A 19,154-nucleotide genomic window follows, 5' to 3' on the forward strand; every position below is an offset into this window, starting at 1 on the left:
ACATCTAGCCATTAGGTGAAATGTTACAGAAACTAACAACATTGGTCTTTAGCGTCAGAAGCTTATTCACTTTCTCATCTTCTAATATGACACATGCCATTCTCTCTCAGCAGTGCCCTCTTCCATTGGATACAAGGCATACTGGTTATTGCTACATAAAAAAATAAATGGACATAAACCTGATAGCAGAAATGACAACACACACAAAAGCCAGTATCAGGATACGCCAGTCTTCCAGAACACCCTACCACTGACTTCCAAGAGGCTACTGAGAAACAAAGGCATTTCAAGGGTAAACTTCTGCATAAAACAGCTTGGTCAGGATACACCCACCAATTCCAAGCCATCACCAAAGCTCTGAAGCAAGCTAATGATTTCCCAGCATACTACATGTATTAACAGGCTGATTATCTCAACAGTTTTATCTATGGTGAATTACTGATCAGTCTACAAAATGTACCTTTCAAAGACATTCTGCTTCCAGCAAAAAAGAACAAAACAAGCAGTCTGTCATGTTTTACTCCTTCAGAGGAGATAAAATACTGAATAGACTTGGGATGGCAGAGGCTCACTGTGTAACTACCTTACTCATTGTCAGGGTGTTTGTGCTAATTATTTATGGTCAGTGTTTATAATTCAATAGTCATCTATTTTATTGCATCCATCTATTTGGGTGCATCTGTTTTGCACCCAATTTTGCTCTGATTCTACCCTCTGATGTATACAATGTGCATCTGTCCAAAGTCCTAATATTGTACTTCATGTACCCAATCTGAGAAGCGGATTGTAACCCACAAAAGTTCATGTTAAAATAAAGCTGCTATTATCAGAGATGTCACAAGACTCTCTGACTCTTTTGGAATAGACTTAACATGGTTGCCCTTTGAGGATTCCCCATCAGGTACCTAAGAAGAGATGAGTCAGGGCTCTTGTCATTTCCCCCAAAATACTAATCAACTCTACCAGTCAACAAGGCTTTTGCTTGTTACTACCCCAGCTTGTTAAAATCCTTTTCTGAGAAGCCCCCGAAAAAGACTGAAACTCACCTAGCACAAACACAGGCATGAAGCCTCCACATGGTATCGGCATGGTAGTGGCAACGACAGACATCCAGAACTAGGAGAGAGGTGATAGGCAGGTATGGTTAGTAGATGACAGTGGCTTCTCTCATAGCTCTAATGAACTTGGTTGGAAATAGACTGAGAGGAGCCTGAGTGACAGGTTATAGCAGGTGCCTGACTTTCACTCTGGCTGGAATGTGGTAGTAAATACCTCTGAGGAATCCCCTTCTACCACTACCCTCCTTTTATTTGCTCTGATCCCCATCCCCATGTGCATACCTGTCCAAATAAGAAATCTTTTCTCTCTCTCTGGCCCCATCTGCATGGGTCAAATGAAATGTCCTCCCCATCATCCTCATGGTGGGGAGTCTGGATGATGCACAGCCCAAATCCTGGTTAGGTGCAAACAGTCTGGAGAGCATTTGGCCCATTTAGCTTCAGAACCAGGATATACCTCACCTTATGACATATTAAACAAACCTATATTTTGGTTCGGATCTTCCCAGAAGGTTGGGACACTGAGTGATGGTTTCTATGCATGTCCTGCTGTGCCATCCAGCGTGGCTTATGCCACAGCAAGTCATTCATTCTGAGCTCAGGATAAGTCACCAGACGTGATCAATGTTCCGGAGTATTCTGGCCCATGCATACACCACCTCAGTCTCTGATAAGTTTCACAACGAAGCTGTTTGGTCCTTTAGTTTTTGATTTTGGTTTTGAAAGCACAGGAAATAACTTCTTCACATGGCTGCTGACAACAAGTTTCACAGGCTGAGCCATCTCCACTGAACATGGCCGCACAGCCTATCTTGCAGTGCATAGAGGAATCAGCTGGCATGCTTTGTGAATGCCATGTGTCTCAATGTATCTATCTTTCTCTTCCCCTTTATAGTTTCCATAATAATTCACCAATGCCAATTCAGTGGGCAAGTCCCCACTATGTCTTCTATGTTCTATTCTTTTTTCTCAGAAAGTATGCCTTTAATAAGTATTTTCCAACTTTCTTCAGAACTGTAATCATAATAATTAACCACAGTTCTAACTAAACAGACAAACAAAAAGCCTCATCCCAATAAGCAGGAACAAGAAAGAACTACTAAAAAGAAATTCAGAAATGCTATGGCAGCAAATAAATAAGTGATTAAAGGTGGGGTCAAGTAGGAAGAAATTTATTAAAGTCATAGTAGCCTGGAAAAGTTATGATAGCTAAAGAAATGTGCACAAACTAATTGCAAAAAAAGATGGCAGGCTATCATAGAATATAGTGGGACACAACAGCTCAGAAATGTCATAACTGAGATAATTCATAAAACCCCAATGAATGCATTACAACCAAAATTCTATTTTTGTGTGGACTAGAGTAGATATACTGAATTCATTATGTTCCTGTTCAACAACAGATTACTCTAGTTGGGATTAACCAACAGGATGCCAGCCTGTCTGTTCCAGAATAACTGACTAGTATGCACATTATAGCTCAATGTTCTCATTATTTCTGCAAATTCTGTGGAGAACCAGGGTGTCTACATCATTTACTGTCCACCTAAGCTACGCCATTCAGCATGGACCAAAACAAAGCATACACCTGGCTCTAGTGACAAAATTGCCCACAGAAGTGCTAATAGTGCTTCTCTATTAACCAAGGAAGAGTTCACATGTTTTTGCTCCTGCCAAAGGAAAATGGCTACCATGGTGGGAAAAGGCACTCACTCAGCACCACTCAAGCAGGCTTCTTACCTTCATGAGGAAGAAAAGAAGGATGATGACAAACACACTGACATTGGGATGGATCCAAACAGCAGACTTCCCCAGGATTTGGGGGTCCTCTATATGCTTTACCCAAGTGTAGTTATCAAAGAGGCTGCTGATGGCTTCTCTGGGCATCAACTGTAAGGAGAGAAAGCAATCAGGAAAGAGTCTCTTGCCACAAAGAAAAGAACAGTTTCAATGAAAATTGTTGTTGTTGTTGTTGTCTGACTCATGCTGACCCTAAGGCAAACTTATCATGGGATTTTCTTGGCAAGTTTCTTCAGAGGGGGCTTGCCATTGCCATCCTCTGATGATGAGAGAATGTGACTTGCCCAAAGTCACCCAGTGGATTTCACGGCTGAGCTGGGAATTGAACTCTGGCCTCCAGAATCAAAGTCCAATGCTCAAACCATTACACCATGCTGGCTGTCAAGGAAAACACAAGCTCCCAAAGCCAGCCAAATTCAACAAGAGGAAAAATGTATTGTTATGACTTGTGTTAATTGTACTGTCTTTTACTATGGCTGTTACTCTTTGGATGCTATCACGTGAGCCCCATTCTTGTTGCAATCAGACTTGTTAAAGAAAATATAAACATATCATGTGTGAGCATCCATTATCACTCATCTTCGGGTTGTTCCCACTTAAGATTTGAAACGATTTAAAATACAACGTTTTTAATAAAATCGATTCAAAATAACACTGTTCTTATCCCGCTATCCGAATCGCTTTGTTCATCGTTCCCATCTGTTTGTTTAAATCGAAGTTTTTACCTGCAAGCGTTCCTACTTGGCATGAAATCGGTGTTTAAATAAAGCGATTCTTCTCCTCCATACCTTATTTGGAGCTGTCAATCAATAGTACGTCAGAATGACGTAACGTTAATCCGGAATATTTGGAAGCGATTTATCTTTTGGCATCGTTTCCATTTCATTGACAGCCAGGGAGAATCCCTTCAGAGAGCACAGAGATAATGAAGGAGGCTTCTGGCAAAAAGCGAAGCTCTTTCCAGAGGAACTATGGGATAGGTTTTGGAGGGCAGCATCCTTTCTCCCAGGACAGCCAGGGAGAATCCCTTCAGAGAGCACAGAGATAATGAAGGAGGCTGCTGGAAAAGCAGGGAGGGAGCACTCTTCCCAAAGATTCTCTTTCCAGGGTTGGAGGAGAAGGCAGATTCCATTTGAGAAATGGAGGGAGAAAGGCTCTATCCCCCCCCCCCCCAATTGATCAGAGCCCTTCCTTGCCTGGGCGAGATCAGATGCCTCCTCGTGAGGACCTTTCCCTTCCCTGCCTGGGTGAGATCAGATGCCTCCTCGCGAGGAGCCATCCCTTCCCTGCCTCTCCTCCGTTAGAAATGGGCTCTCCCCACACAGAGGGGAGGTTGCAATCCACCGGGGGAAGCCTTGAGCAGCCGGGACTTCAGGTGTTTAAAGTGCTGAAGAGATTAAGCGCCTGTAAACCATTAAAATAAAAAATAAAAATAATCCTTATCTCTTATTGAAAGACCACAGCGGACAAAGGGGTGAGGGAAGCAAAAATGGCGACAGCCAGAGAGATGGGGACAGAAAGGGCAACTCCCCCAAGGACAGCCCCATCGCACTCCGCTCCTCCCATTCATCTAACGCTTTCAAAGGCTGTCGTTCCTATTTAAATGCTCCGGTTCCTAAATCGAATCAATGGAAAAATGTAGGTCAGACCCTAGTGTTTTTTTAACACGTGTTAAATGAGGAAAGCTCGAATCAAAATTTTATTCCGCTCTACAATTCGATTTGTAGTGGAGACGATTGCGGGTTGCTCTAGAACCATTCTAGGTTTAAATCGGATCCTAATAGGAATGCCACTCCTTGGATTCGATTCAGAACGCGGGGTTTCACCTAGTGAGAACAACCCGCTTGTCAGTTACACAACTGGGGCTGTTCCAGACTCTCCCTTAATCCCACCTCACTGCCTTATGCCCTACCCAATATGCCTTTGGGATTTTTTAATGTTAGTTTTACTTTTTAATGCGGTTCTGGCATTCTGCTAATATGATTTAATTTAAAAAAGAAAAAAGAAAAATTAAAAAAATAAACCATTTTTAATAAATGCTTGGGAATACCGAGGGGATGGGGGACGGGGAAGTGGAGGAGATAGTGGTGCCACTTGACTGCCAATATTGCAACTGATGCAGCAGTAAATGTTTGCATATGAGGACTAATGTGACTGCTGCACAATTAGGAGCTTATTGATGGGTTTGAGAGACACAGCAGCTAGGGGTTGAAATTGACATTGTGTGGTATCACCAAAGGGGCTATTTTATAACTATAATTGCCATTTAAAAGCCATGTGTGATCATCTCCTCCACTGTATTTGGCTGTTGCATTCATTCAAGTCATTTCCAGCCTATGGCAACCCTACTGCAAACCTATCATAGGGTTTTCATGGCAAGTTTCTTCTGAGAGGGTTTGCCATTGCCATCTGCTGAGACTGTGACTTGCCCAAGGTCACCTAGTGGGTTTCCAAGGCTAAGCTCATATTCGAACCCTAGTCTTCCAGTGTCCAGGTCCAACACCTATACTATTACACCATGCTGGTGCTCATTGTATTAGATTTGTTTAAAAGAAAACACTTCAACACTTTTTGCATTGTACAATATCCTGGAAGCCGATGTGACAAAGAAATGTTTGAAATACACATAAATGCTTGGGAATACCGAGGGGTATACACAGACAAATACACAGACAAAAAGCATTCTCACCTCTCCAGCCATAAACTGTCCAAAGCCTGGGGGGAATGTCAGGGATGCTATCAGGAAGGTTATAACCGCTGGATAGACAAGGCGGCTAAAAGAGAAAAGCACAGTACTTAAGCAGACTGTAATGTAAATAGATGGTGGCCCCTGAAAGGGACCTGGGATGGTCTAGTACTAAATAGAAGACCAGGATACAGCCAAGAAGGACCTTCATCAGGGGCATCAGGGAGTGGAAAAGAGGGACATCCTTCTGTGAACTATTCTGTGCCTTGTGGAAAACTACAGCAAGGTACTCAAGTGGGCAAAGTATTATATTTTGAGTAAGTTGTAAAATTGAGTCCTTCAAGACATTGGTGTTTGTCTTGAATACAAAATTACTATCAGCTAGAACTTCATTTATGCCCAACCTGGTGGTGTCACTAGGATTGGTGTCACCCAGTGCAGAAACTCATGGTGACACCTTCCATTGTCCTCCTCCCATCCCACACCATACAGAATGCTTAGTAATACTTTTTATACTAATGTTACCCATACATCGCAATTTCCATATATCACCGAATGTAATGGTATTAGTTGTGGCATAAACAATGAGCAAAATTAAAATGATACCTTTAAATTACAATATCATATGCATAGAATAAATGTCTTTACACCTACTCAGTTTCAAGTGATTGAAGTGAAAATTTGGTGAACTGTGATATTTTAAAAGAAAATTTTAAAAAATAAAAATTGAATTAAATTTTTGAAAAGAAAATTAAGAATTTTGAAGCTTTATTTTTTTAAAAAATGGGGCCTCTCTTTCTCCTCCCACTGACCCTCACTCCACTCACACCATCTTTTCAGTACTTTCAAAGAGACACAGGAACATGATACAACCTATTTCTTCCCAAAAGCCAGATGTTTGAGGATCAGTGGTGTCACCTCCTCTTAAAATGTCACCTGGTGTGGTTCACACCCCCTGTACCTCCTTAGTGATGCCACTGGCCCAGCCACACATACCATTGAACGTTTTGAGGAAAGAGGACAAAGTGGACTGCTTGAACTCTATTCAGATTATTTTTGTCCTGTGTAGTAAAGGTGGAAAATATTTGGTAGGAGAAAAAATAATTGCATGTAATATAAAAAAAAATTCTACTTGTAGATATCTTATCTTGTCCTCTTCACTTCTGTGAAATGGGCCCAGCTGCTAAAGAGAGGAAAATGAGGAGGAGGAAAAGTGTGTTTGTGCAGCAGGGTGAGGGCTATATCTCACAATCCAAAATGCCTCATTCAGTCCTTCTGCTTACACAGACTCTTTCCCCAGGACCATGTATCAACAGCAGAACTGAATGCCTTAAGTGTTTTTTGCTCATCAAAATGTGCAGTGACTGTAGATGATATTCACAGAGGGTGTGGAGAATGCAAAAGGAAAAGCATGGTTGGATTAAGATGACTGGACCCCTGGAGCAGTTCTCCCTTTGTACTTGTGGGCTCTTCTAGGATTGGTGGCACAGCAATTAAATAGTATAATAGAAAGCAGAACAAACATTTGTTTATGTGCAAACCCATTTCCATCCCTGCAACTTCAATATGAGATAGCAGCCTGATCCCATCTAGTTTTGCAAGTAATACACAAAACATTCATTATAACAGAAACTTTGGGAAATTCTGGAAATGAGAGGGGAAGAAGCAGAGTTACAGTCCTGGAGGGACAAGCCAGGTGATGCTGCCCACCCCAGCGATGCCCCCCTTGACTCCGATGGACCTGGCTGGGGAGGGTGGCCCCTTTTGTTCTCCAGGCAGAACCCCCATCTCCCAGGAGGACCCTTCTTTGATACCTTGGCTTGGGGAGCAACTATAACACCTTTGACTGGAGTGACATCTTTCAGCCCAGTGCCTGCTATTTTGGCAGGAGAGGGAGGCAGAGAAAGGCCTGCCAGCTTAATCAGGCCTGGTCTAAAGTAAGAAGAAGAGCCCTCCCATGGCTACCCAGTTGCTTCTGGGAAGCTCAAGGACAGGACATGATACTGGTGGTCATCTTCTTTTTGTTTGATTCCAGAATTTGTTTTGCAGAGATCTCTGTTTTTGAACACAGATCCTGTTGTCCTTGAATCTGTCCACTCCCATTCTTTAAAACCCTCCTTTAGGATAGACATCATGAAGGAAGATATACATCCGTCTTAAACAGAATTATATCATAGCTCTATTTAGCCCAGTTATGATCTACTTTGTCATCAGTGCTTCAGGATCTCAGGACAAAGGTCCTTCCTACCTCTGCAGCCTAACAAGAGATGTTGCAAATCGAAACTGGGGTTTCGGCATGCAAAGCATGCCTCTAATATGGAACATGTCCTCAGGATTCCATTATGCTGTGTGTGTTCATATTCATTACTGGATTACTGCAATATCAGTTATAGGTTTGAGCATCCAAATTAGCCACCAGATCTCAAATACCACAGACATTTTATATGACCTCAGTCTATGATTTATTGGTCTCAATTCAGCTAATGATTATTTTGCTCAAGACAAAATAATAAATTAGTTGCAAACATCTCCTGTCTGTGTATAACAGACCAGAATCAACTGCTTGTTCAAATTTGGTACTTTTAAGAAACCACTGAACTTCCTTTGTAGCTAAGGGACAAACAAGATGTGACAGAGGAGATCTATGAATAGAATCACCAGCATTTTTAAAAGGAGGTGAGTTCAGACTTACCACAGTGTAGTGGGGGCACTCTGCATCCTTTTCTGCTTACACAAGGGCTATATTTATAAGAGAGACACAGAGGAGCTGCTTCTGGGTAGCACAAGCTTGGGGAAAATCCCTTGTTTAATCCAAGCCAAAGAACAGTCCAGTGGCTTCCAGTGCCTCCTTGCTGCCTAAGCCCAAAGAACCATTGGAACTTCTACAGCTTTAGTTTAACATTATCTTCTTGTTGCTGTTATGTGCCTTCAAGTCAATTTCAATTTATGGCAATCCTAAGGTGAACCTATCATAGGGTTTTCATGGCAAGTTTCTTCAGGGAGGATTTGCCTTTGCCATCCTAAGGCTGAGAGAGTGCGACTTGCCCAAGGTCACTTACTGGGTTTCCATGTTCAAGTCAAAATTCAAATTCTAGTCTCCAAAGTCCCAATCCAGTGCTCAAACCACTACACTATGCTGGCCCTATCCACTTTCTCCAAAACAAAGGCTATTTTCAATTGACAATCTGCCTTGAATTTATTTGAAAACTAAATTATTATTTAGTTATTTTTTTTTCTATCAGGAATACTTCCTGTGCCTTATTTTCCCAACTAATCTTCACTGAAACAGAAATCTTCTTTCAGTGGCATTTCCAGAGGCATTTTATTACATTTATTATTTTATTTATTTTATTATTGTGTGAAAGAATATTCCCTATTAAAATGTGAGACAATGTACAGAGACTCTTCACAGAGGTTGTTGCTGGCCTGGATATGGAGTAGAGTCTATTGGTACAATCTGGATCTTACTGAATCTGGGCTCAAAACAAGAATAACTTTGAAAAAAGATACTCACTATTTGGTGAGGAACTGACTTAGAGCTGTGTGCCGACGAACACACAAAACCACCTGCCGATGGAAATAAACAAAAAATGCTCCAAGGAACCCAGAGCAGATCCTGTAGTGGAAGAAATTAAAAATAAAAATTAGTTCTGCATATTACCAAGATGCTAAATTATCTTTCTAACCCCTATTGGATCTGATGGAGAGTCTGTGTATATCCCAGCATCCATGTGTATCCCAGCATCCATGTGTATCCCAGCACACTGTTTCCTGCAGTGCCTAACATGTTTCTTTCATGTTAGACACTGCCATGATACTGTACTTTGCAATAAGGCCAACAGTGCTACCACGGGTATGTGTTCTGGATGTGAAGATACCACATTTTGGCTGCCACAGAGGAATCTTTTAAATTGTCATGTTTTACCTTAACAACACCTAAAAGTTTTTCTAATGCAAAATCATGGGAGGCTTCCTGAGAAATTCAGTGTTATTCTCCTAACAAAGGATTCAAGACAAATTAAATCTCAAAAGCAGAAGCCTTTTGTCTTGCTAATGAAATTTAAAGCTCATTTCCTGGGCTGAATCTCCCAGTATCCACATGGCCCAAGGACCTGCAGGAATACCCTTGATTTCAGCTCTTTTTGTATTTGTCCAGAAGGCTTTCTGCGCTGAGCGGACAGCCACTTTTAATAATTGTTGTGAACTGCCCTGATCCTATGGAAGGGCGGTATACAAATAAAACATTTATTATTATTATTTATTATACCATCTGAACTGAGGACAACAGCCACAACATCTTGACCAAATGCAGGGCTATGACTAACATCATCAGTTTTTCCCCGTTTCTTACTTCTGTATGATTTTTGAAATCTTTTCCTGATGATGAAGGCAGTGGAGCTATGAAGGCTTGCAATATATATAATGTGTATTTTTGTTGGCTCAATAAAGACATCACTGTTTTGTGGATTTTGGATAATACATGCCCCTATCAAGACACCCTAAGCAGGGATATGCACAAAAATATGTCATTGTACACAATACAGATTTTTTTCTATATATAAGTTCATAACTATAGCCAAAAAAAATGGTATGAGTATGCTGTATATACTCATGTATAAGTTGAGAAATCTTAGTCAAAAATTGACCAAAAAAACCTGACTCCACCTATCCACAGGTCAATGTAAGTATGGAATTTAACTCTTTTAAAAAAGGAACCATCCCCGGGTGAAATGCAAGAGCGTAATCTGTCCTGGAAGCACTGAACCATTCAGCTGTTTAGTGTGAGCACAAATGCTTATGCCTGCTAGAACTGTGCAACTTCTTTGGCATTGTTTTCCTTTGCTTCATTCTTTAGACATTTTGATACATGCCCCTAAGTTATACTCTCAACCTATCCATGAGTCATATCAAAATCCATAATTTTGGCCCCAAAACATGCCCTTGACTTATACATGAGGTTGACTTATAGTCGAATATGTGTGGTACTCCAGGCAGAGTCCTGTACTTTTTCAGTTCTGGCTATCAGTAATGCTCTGTGTCTGTCCAACTCAATAACCAGGCTTGATAGAAAACCAGAAAGAATTTATTATAGTAGATCAGCATGGAAATACATCATTTGCCAAAACTGAGAAGCACACAGTGGTTTCACTATTCTTATACAAGCAGCATTTCCCCTGCCCACCCCATCAGATTCCTTTCCCAGGCCAAGCAACCTTGGAGCTTCTTGGTAACTACCTGTGTTTATCACCTCCCTTTCCCACAGCTAGGCTCCCAGGCTTTATTCTCCAACTTTCATTAATAACAACAATAATACACATACAGCTAATAATTGCATCAAGCTTTAACCATGGCAGAAGGATCTATCTGTACCCCATAGAGCAGGGGTAGGCAACCTTTTTGAGCCGGGGGCCGGGTTGCTGTCCCTCAGACAACTGGGGGGCCGAAGCCAAAAAATAAATAATTAAATATTTTTTTAAAAAAAATTAAATATATAAATAAACCAGGACAAATGTAGGACAAAATTTTCAAATGGAAGACACTTTTTTAAAAAAATGGAGGACACGCGAAAAAAATTACTGATTTTTAAAAAAATGTTAATATAAATGCATGTTTCTGAGGCTTCTATAGACAATTGCCCCCAAAAGGCCCTGGCGGCAATCGGCGGCAGGACCGGGCTGGGGCCGGTCCCAAGGCCTTGCCGGGCCGCATCCGGCCCGCGGGCCGCAGGTTGCCTACCCCTGCCATAGAGGCTTCTGTTGGTTAAAAGTTTCTTTTTCACACACTGCTCATTTTTCAGAGTTCAGGGATCAAACTGGGTGAGGTCTTTAAAAGTCCATAGGAAGGTAAATGGTCTCTTGGATCCCCAGACGTCGCCCACTCTTGCTTTAATAGAATGATGGGAACACTAAATTTTCCACATTGGATATAATGCACAACTTTCAATTGGTCAGCTGTAACTAGGGTTGCCATAAGTGAGGACCTCCAAACTGGGACAAATGTAGGACAAATGTAGGGCAACATTTTCAAATGTAGGACACGTTTTCATAAAAATGGAGGACGCGCAAAAATTGAGTTTTTTAAAAAAAAATGTTAATATAAATGCATGTTTTTAGGCATGATCAAAATGGAGGACATTTTGGCATTATTCCTAGACAGATGGCAGAAATGTACTTGCCCTCAGGTTCAACTGTACTTCTCAGAAGTGTGTACTTGGTCAAGGGACTGTGGTTTTTCTTCACTGCGCATGAGTTTGTAAAAATCACAGCAAGTTACATTGGTCATGCCTTAGAGGCTTGTTGATATCAATATCACCATCATCACCACCATCATCATCACTATAATTGTCCAGGAAAGGCAGACTTGTTAGCATTCAAAGCGCCATAAATACACAGAAAATGCACTTGCATATATTTAATAATAAAAAATAATGAAAAAAAACAAGGCAGGGGTTTGATATTTGATAATAAAAATTGTAATAAAATAAAAAACAAGCAATAATAAAAATTAATAAAATAAAATAAAAACAAGCAATAATAAAAATTAATAAAATAAAATAAAAACAAGCAATAATAAAATTAATGAAATAAAATAAAAACAAGCAATAATAAAAATTAATAAAATAAAATAAAAACAAGCAATAATAAAATTAATGAAATAAAATAAAAACAAGCAATAATAAAAATTAATAAAATAAAAAGCAATAATAAAAATTAAAAAATTAAATAAAACAAGTATTTTATATTTTTAAAAATAATTTAAAAACCCCAAAACACCAAGGCAGACCTAATGGCCACTGACTCAGCTTTCCTCCTCCTCCTCCTCCTCCTCCTCCTCCTCTGCCCCAATTCTGCCCTGGCCCCTTCAAGGCACCCTTCCTCCGGATCCTTCCTCCTCCTCCTCCTCCTCCTCCTCCTCTCCCCCCTCCTCCTCCTCACGATGGCTGGCGCGCGCGGAGGGAAGCAGGGCAGGCGCGCACGCGCACAGATGGAAGCGGAGCAGGCGTGCGCGCTGCCACTGGCCCCTGCTGAGGCCTGGGCGGCGCGCGCCGAGGAGCCCGTCCTCTTTGGCCAGCTGGCCAATGGCTGGCTGTCCAAAGCAAGGGACGAGCTCCTGTTTTGGAGCCCCGCGCGCACGCAAGCCCTCACACTGGAGGCGCGGTGGCAGCGGCGCTTCTGCCGCCGAGGAGGAGGAGGAAGGAGGAGCCGGAGGAGGAGGTGGGTTGGCGCTGCCCACCGTGAAGATGACGAGGAGGAGGTGGGTTGGCGCCGCAGCAGCTGCATTAGCGGCAGCGGCAATGGCCAGAGCGGTCCCCCAAACGGGGAACAAGGCACGGGTGGGGGCCCAAACCGGACCAGGACCGGGAGGGGCCCCCCGAAACCGTGATTGGCATGGGGGCCGCCGGGTTATGGCAACCCTAGCTGTAACCAGTTGGCTTTTAAAGGGGCTACAGGAAACCAAATGTATCTGGAGGCTTGCATTTTCAGACAGTGTGCACTATGTGAAGGGAGTCAATTCGCAAGCAAAATGGAAACATAAACCTGGTAGTTTTGCAAATGTGCTTATTTCCTGATTCACCTCACTTTCTGTCTGGAGTCTGTCCTGTTTGTGTGCAGCGTCATGTGAAAAGCAGCTGCGAACTTGTCCCTAAAACCTGGATGACTCTGCATTGGGACCACTTTAACCTTCCAATTTCCCCTTGTGTGAAAGAGTCCAAAGAGTGGTTTGTGTCCTGGGGTGATGAACCATGAGTTATCACTCATTTTTAAAAAAAATAAATTACAATATTATTGTTGTTGTTATTGTTATTATTTTTAATCTCGCTTTCCCCCACAATTGGGACAATTACTCATTTTTTTGTAAATAAATTAGAATATTATTGTTGTTGTCATTATTATTATGTTTATTTTTATCCTGCATTTCCCCCACAATTGAGACACATACCAGCTTACAAATTAAAAAACAATACATATATGAATATATTTTCTCTCTCTCTCTCTCACACACACACACACATCATGCACGCACACACACACACACACAAGAATATAATTACTCAATTTATGCACTGAATTAAAAGCTTTTTTTTAAAGTTCAATTGTTCACCTCCAGTATTATATGACGTTCAAAAATTAGAAATTAGATTTCTTCATCATCCAATGTTATATTATTATTTTAGGGGATGCAAATATTAACTGAACATTTCCTAGGGGTTTGGGACATAGAAAAGTTTGGGAACCATTGACCTAACCAGACAGGTCAGAGTGAGCAATTGTAGAGGCCTTTTGTGCTGTTAAACACTGTATATCAGAGGGGCTTTTGGCATATGTCTTTCTTTTCAACTCTGCATGACAGGCTGCATCCTCCTAGAAACAAGGCATAGGAACCTGGTTTCTCCTACTCTCTTTTGTACTTGATCACCCCAGAGCACACTATAGGCATACCATTTCATTACAAAACCAGGACTCTGCTTTTGTTCTGAATTGAGTCATTATAAAATAGCCCAGAGTTTCAGGATGGTGAATATGTTATGTCTAACTTGAAACCTCTAGTGAGCACTCAAAGCAGGCAATAACTGTTTTATGTGAAGAATTTTCAGTGTGGTTCACCTTCTATTATTCCTCTGCTGCAATTAGCCACATCCCTTTGGACTTACCCTATTACAGCAAAAGCAGGCAGCTCCTGCAGGTCAAAGGGAAAATCCATACGAAAGTTTGTTCTGAACAAGGCGGTGATGGTGACTATGGATGTTGAAAAAGAGACAGGAAAAATTACTAGGAGGAAGAAAGCGAACGTGAGAGAATTTGAAATGTGCACTACAGAAAACCAGGGCCCAAGAGTGGTAAGTGGAAAACACATCAAAAGATGTGATCTCAATGCATAAGCAGAAAGCATAGTATGAAAAGCATTCTAGAAGATTTTCCTGGGTTCTGACTGAGTTTTGAACACCTCACTTTAAAGAGAAGGTGACGTTAATGTGCTTATATGTTTTTGGGCTGAAATCTATTTAGTCTCAAGGGCACCAAAATACAAAAGACCTCACTGTAGCCGCTATCAAAAAGTAGGTCTGCCTCACAAAAAGTCATAAAACAGGAGCTGCACAAATGCACCACCAACACCAATTAGTGTTATATTAGGGTTTAGCATCATTAGTTCCTCTCCCCTTATTAATTTAATTAAAGGGAAACATGACTCAGTCAAACTCTTTATTTTGTTGCTTAAAACAGAGGAAGGGGAGGGAAGGGGGAAAAGGAAAGTAGCAGCACCTTTAGGAATAGCTGGTTTTTATTTTATCATGAGCTTTTGCAGATATAAACCCACTTCTTCAGATGCAGTACAGAATGATATTAAAGTCTCTGATCACAAAGCATATTTATACAGTTGTGTAAATGGAATAGGATCCAGAAAGACGATTTGCATTTTTCTGGGGCTAATAATAATAATAATAATAATAATAATAATAATAATATGTATATCCCGCCTCTCTGGAAGGATCTAGGCGGGTTACAATAAGAATACATAATTAAAATACATAATACATACATAACTAAAAATTACATTATCCCCATATCACTCCACCCTAAAACTAAAATAACAACACTGTAAAATACAAGTTAAAATTAATTAAAATAGACATGACTGAGGTGAGATATTTTAGGGTAAATCAAAGGGCAATCCATATCAGCGTAACTGGAAGGTCAGACAGGGAAGGCCTGCTGAAAGAGATCCATCTTGACAGTCTTTTTAAAGGCATCAAGAGTGGTGATATGTCAGATCTCTTCTGGCAGGTCATTCCATAATTTAGGAGTGGCAGATGAGAAGGCCCTCTGGGTTACCACACCAACCTGGTTTTCCTGGGCTGCAGTAAATTCTTCCCAGAGGACCTGAGTGTGAGGGGGTGGGTTGTATGGAAGGAGGCAATCCCACAAGTAAGCTGGACTCAAGCCATGAAGGGCTTTAAAGGTTATTACCAATACCTTGTGCTGTGCCCGGAAACTAATAGGTAACCAGTGTAGAGTTTTAAGACAGGTATTATGTGGTCGCCTCTAGATTTTCTGGCAACCAATCTGGTTGCCATGTTTTCAACCAACTGAAGTTTCTGAACTAGGCACAAGGGTAGTCCTATGTAGAGGGCATTACAGAAGTCAAGTTGTGAGGTTACCAGATCATGTACCATCGTTTCTAGTTCCCCCAGCTCCAGGAAGGGCCACAGCTGGCATATCAGCCAAAGCTGATAACAAGCACTCCTGGCCGTCACAGCTATCTGGGCTGACAACTGAAGGGATGAGTCCAGGAGTATTCCCAAGCTGCCGACACTGTCGTTTAGGGGAAGTGTGACTCCATCCAGAACCGGCTGACATATCTCCATACCCAGATTAGGGGTTCCTATAGTGAGTACCTCCATCTTATCTGGATTCAGTTTTAGTCTGTTTTTCCTCATCCAGTCCACTACCTCCTTGAGACATTCATTCAGAGGAGAGATGCCATCTTTAGTCACTGCAGCAGTCCGAGACATGGAGAGGTATATCTGGGTGTCATCAGCATACTGATAACACCTTGCCCCATGTCTCCGGATGATCTCACCCAGTGGCTTCATGTAAATATTAAATAGCATTCGAGACAGAATCGCACCCTGAGGCACACTAGATTTGACCTCCTTCATAAAGGAGCAGCTGTCTCCAAGCATCACCGTCTGGAATCTGCCTGAGAGATAGGATCGGAACCATTGCAATGTTGTGCCCCCGATACCTAACTCTCAAGTTTTCAAGGAGAATACCATGGTGTATGGTATCGAAGACCACTGAGAGGTCCAAAGTACCAACAGGGTTACACCTCCCCCTGTCGATACCCAGATGGAGATCATCAACTAAGGTGACCATAACAGTCTCAACTCCATATCCTGTCCTAAAGCTGGTTTGAAATGGATTTAGATAATCTGTTTCATCCAAGACTACTTGGAGTTGAATGGAAGACTAGAGACTGACCTATAGTTGTTTTTGTCCAGAGGATCAAGGGAAGGCTTTTTCAGAAGTGGCTTTACCACCACTTCTTTTAGACAAGCTGGAAATCAGCCTTCCCTGAAAGATGCATTAATTATATATCTCAGAAGCATCCTTGTTGCTTCTCCACCCTGGACAGCCAGCCATGAAGGGCAAGGATCGAGAGAGCAAATTGTCTTTTTTACACTACCAAGGAGCTTGTCTATGTCCTCGGTACTCACAGACTCAAATTGATGCAGTATAACATTTTTTCATGGCGTTGCTGGATATCATTTCTGCTGTAATGCCAGCATTCAAGTTGGCTCTTATCTGAGAGATTTTATCTGTGAAATGGTTGTTCAGTGCATGACAGCAGGCTATAGTAGATTCTAATAAGGGGTTCTGGATGGCAGATGTCTAAGTTAGATCCCTTACCATCCTGAACAGCTCTGCTGGATGAGAATTCGCAGACACAATGCATGCTGAGTTGAAAGATTTCTTCGCTGCACATATTGCCACTTCATAGGAATGAAGAAAGTTCCTATGGCATGTCTTGCCAGAGAAGAGTTGGATTTTTCACCAGCGGTGCTCTAGTTGTGGCCAGCCTGCTTCATATTTCTGAGATCTTCCATATACCACGGTTTATGGTTTGAAGTGGGCTGGAAAAGATGCTTGGGAGCGATTGTGCCTATAGCCTTGGTACGATCGCTATTCCAGATACTAACCAAGGCCTCGACAGAATCACCAGTGTTACCAATCATTAAACCCCCTAGGGCTTTCTGGAACCCAACAGGTTCCATCAGCCTTTGAGGGCAGACCATTCTTATTGGTCCTCCACCCCTGAGGGTGGAGGTTTAGTCCAATCTTGACCAGGAAATGATCTGTCCATGACAATGCAGTGAAAGCCACTCTGAGAGCCATTAGGGCTGAAGGGCGGGGTATAAATAATGTAAATAAAATAATAAATAATAAATAATAAATATTAACTACCTCCACCCACAGATGTGCCTGTTCCATACTAAAGACCACATTGAGGGTATGACTTGCACAATGTGTAGGCCTGGAGACAAATTGGAATAGGCCCATGTTTGTCATGGAATCCATGAACTCCCAAGCTGCACCACTTAGAATTGTTGAGCCGGCCTTGTGTGGGATGTTGAGGTTACTCAGGACTAGAAGCCTGGGGGACTCCAACACCAACTCTGAGACCAGTTGTGTCAGCTCGGCTAGGGATCGTTCTGGGATCCAAAATTATTTGCATCATTCTGGATCCCATTATTATTTGCATTTTTCTGGATCTTATTACATTCCATCCCACTGTGTAAATGTGCTTTATTATCTGAAACCTTAATATCTTTCTTCATCTGCATCGTAAGAAGTGGGATTACATCCATGAAAGCTCATGCTAAAATAAAAACCAGTTAGTCTGAAAGGTGCTGCCAGATTCTTTTCCTCCCGCTCCTTCCTTCCTCCTTTTTATGCTGCAAGATACTAACACAGCTACAGTTTTGAAATCCCCTTATTTTGTTGTTGTTTGTTTGAATGCTGATAGCAGCCTGAAAATCTTGACTGCCTACTTTTCCTATGTAAGTGCAAACTGGCTGGGAGAATACCCTCCTCCTAGATCATTGAGAAAATTGGGCGAAATACTGAGAAAATGAGTCAGGCACAGTAGGAAACAGATATAATTTAGGAAATTATCACATTGCTTTTAAAGCGCCTTATCCCCAACTGGATAAAAGCACGTTTAATTTTAAAACTGGGTGTTATTGCACTCGCTGGTAGACAGGCAAATGCAACCCGTATGCAGCCCAGATTCCAGCCATGCTTATCCAGAGGCTTTTCAAAAATGGCAAAATTTCATTTTTGAAAAGCTGCTGGATAAGCGCGGCTGAGATCTCGGTTGTATACTGCAGTTAAAATGGGGTCAAACCAGATTATTTCTGCAGTGTGGATGCAGCCTGGGATAGGGAGTGTGCAGCTAATAGGGTAAAATGAATTCATCACAAATTCCCATATCAACCCTTCGACTTTGGAAAGTCATTTGCAGTGCCAGCCTAGGATTTGGGGGATGGGGAGAGAATGGGACAGCCACAATAGAGACTGAGAAATTATCTGTCCTCACCTGCATCTTTATTCCAGACAGCAAAGACTCTGAAAACAAAGGCACTGAACGTGGCTGCAAAGAATCCCCGCCAATAGTTGCGAACTGCAAAGTAGGTGGAAGTAACTTCAATGCTGAAGAGAACACCTATGGGGGGAAAAGAGATGTTCCCAACAGTACATGATAGCACAAGCACACACACACAGAGAGAGATAACAGCAAAGTACCTTGCATTCCACCCAACCTTCATTTTCTCAGTGACAATTTCCAAAGGGGACAGAGACAAAACAACACCAGTGGTATGAGGGGAAAGTTCATTTTGAATGTGAAGTCGAAGTCCCACAAAAAACTACAGTTCATTTTTAATTTCCCTTGTACCTTGATATAGTTGTTTCCTTCTGATAAGGATAGAGCCACAATGGAAATGGTCGCAAGCAAAATTAACAGTCTCAATCCACACTTTATCTCTGGAATGGTTTCCAAACTTTCTGCTTTGAAGAAACCTTTTTAAATTTTTTTATTAATGGGTC

The 19,154-nt window shown here is 41.7% G+C and overlaps 1 protein-coding gene and 1 non-coding gene across 5 annotated transcripts in view; one reads left to right on the forward strand and one right to left on the reverse strand.

Moving 5' to 3' along the window:
- CLCN1 (chloride voltage-gated channel 1) overlaps positions 1–19,154 on the reverse strand; it is a 158,887-nt gene that overhangs the window by 24,394 nt on the left and 115,339 nt on the right. For all 4 annotated transcript variants that reach the window (XM_089488889.1, XM_089488891.1, XM_089488890.1 and 1 more), the window contains exons 8-13: positions 18,646–18,771; positions 14,198–14,282; positions 9,059–9,160; positions 5,548–5,632; positions 2,799–2,948; positions 1,047–1,116 (exon numbers count right to left, since the gene is read on the reverse strand). In XM_089488889.1, the coding sequence (XP_089345015.1) occupies positions 1,047–1,116; positions 2,799–2,948; positions 5,548–5,632; positions 9,059–9,160; positions 14,198–14,282; positions 18,646–18,771 (618 nt within the window). The remainder of the gene's footprint in view (positions 1–1,046; positions 1,117–2,798; positions 2,949–5,547; positions 5,633–9,058; positions 9,161–14,197; positions 14,283–18,645; positions 18,772–19,154) is intronic.
- On the forward strand, positions 9,669–9,730 carry LOC149323397 (U7 small nuclear RNA). Its single transcript, XR_016279539.1, has one exon. It is a non-coding gene; the product is annotated as a U7 small nuclear RNA (small nuclear RNA).

Source organism: Sceloporus occidentalis, unplaced genomic scaffold (genome assembly GCF_023333645.1).
Source record: "Sceloporus occidentalis isolate IW3139 unplaced genomic scaffold, rSceOcc1.0.p SCAF_1, whole genome shotgun sequence".
Taxonomy (NCBI): Eukaryota; Metazoa; Chordata; class Lepidosauria; order Squamata; family Phrynosomatidae; genus Sceloporus; species Sceloporus occidentalis.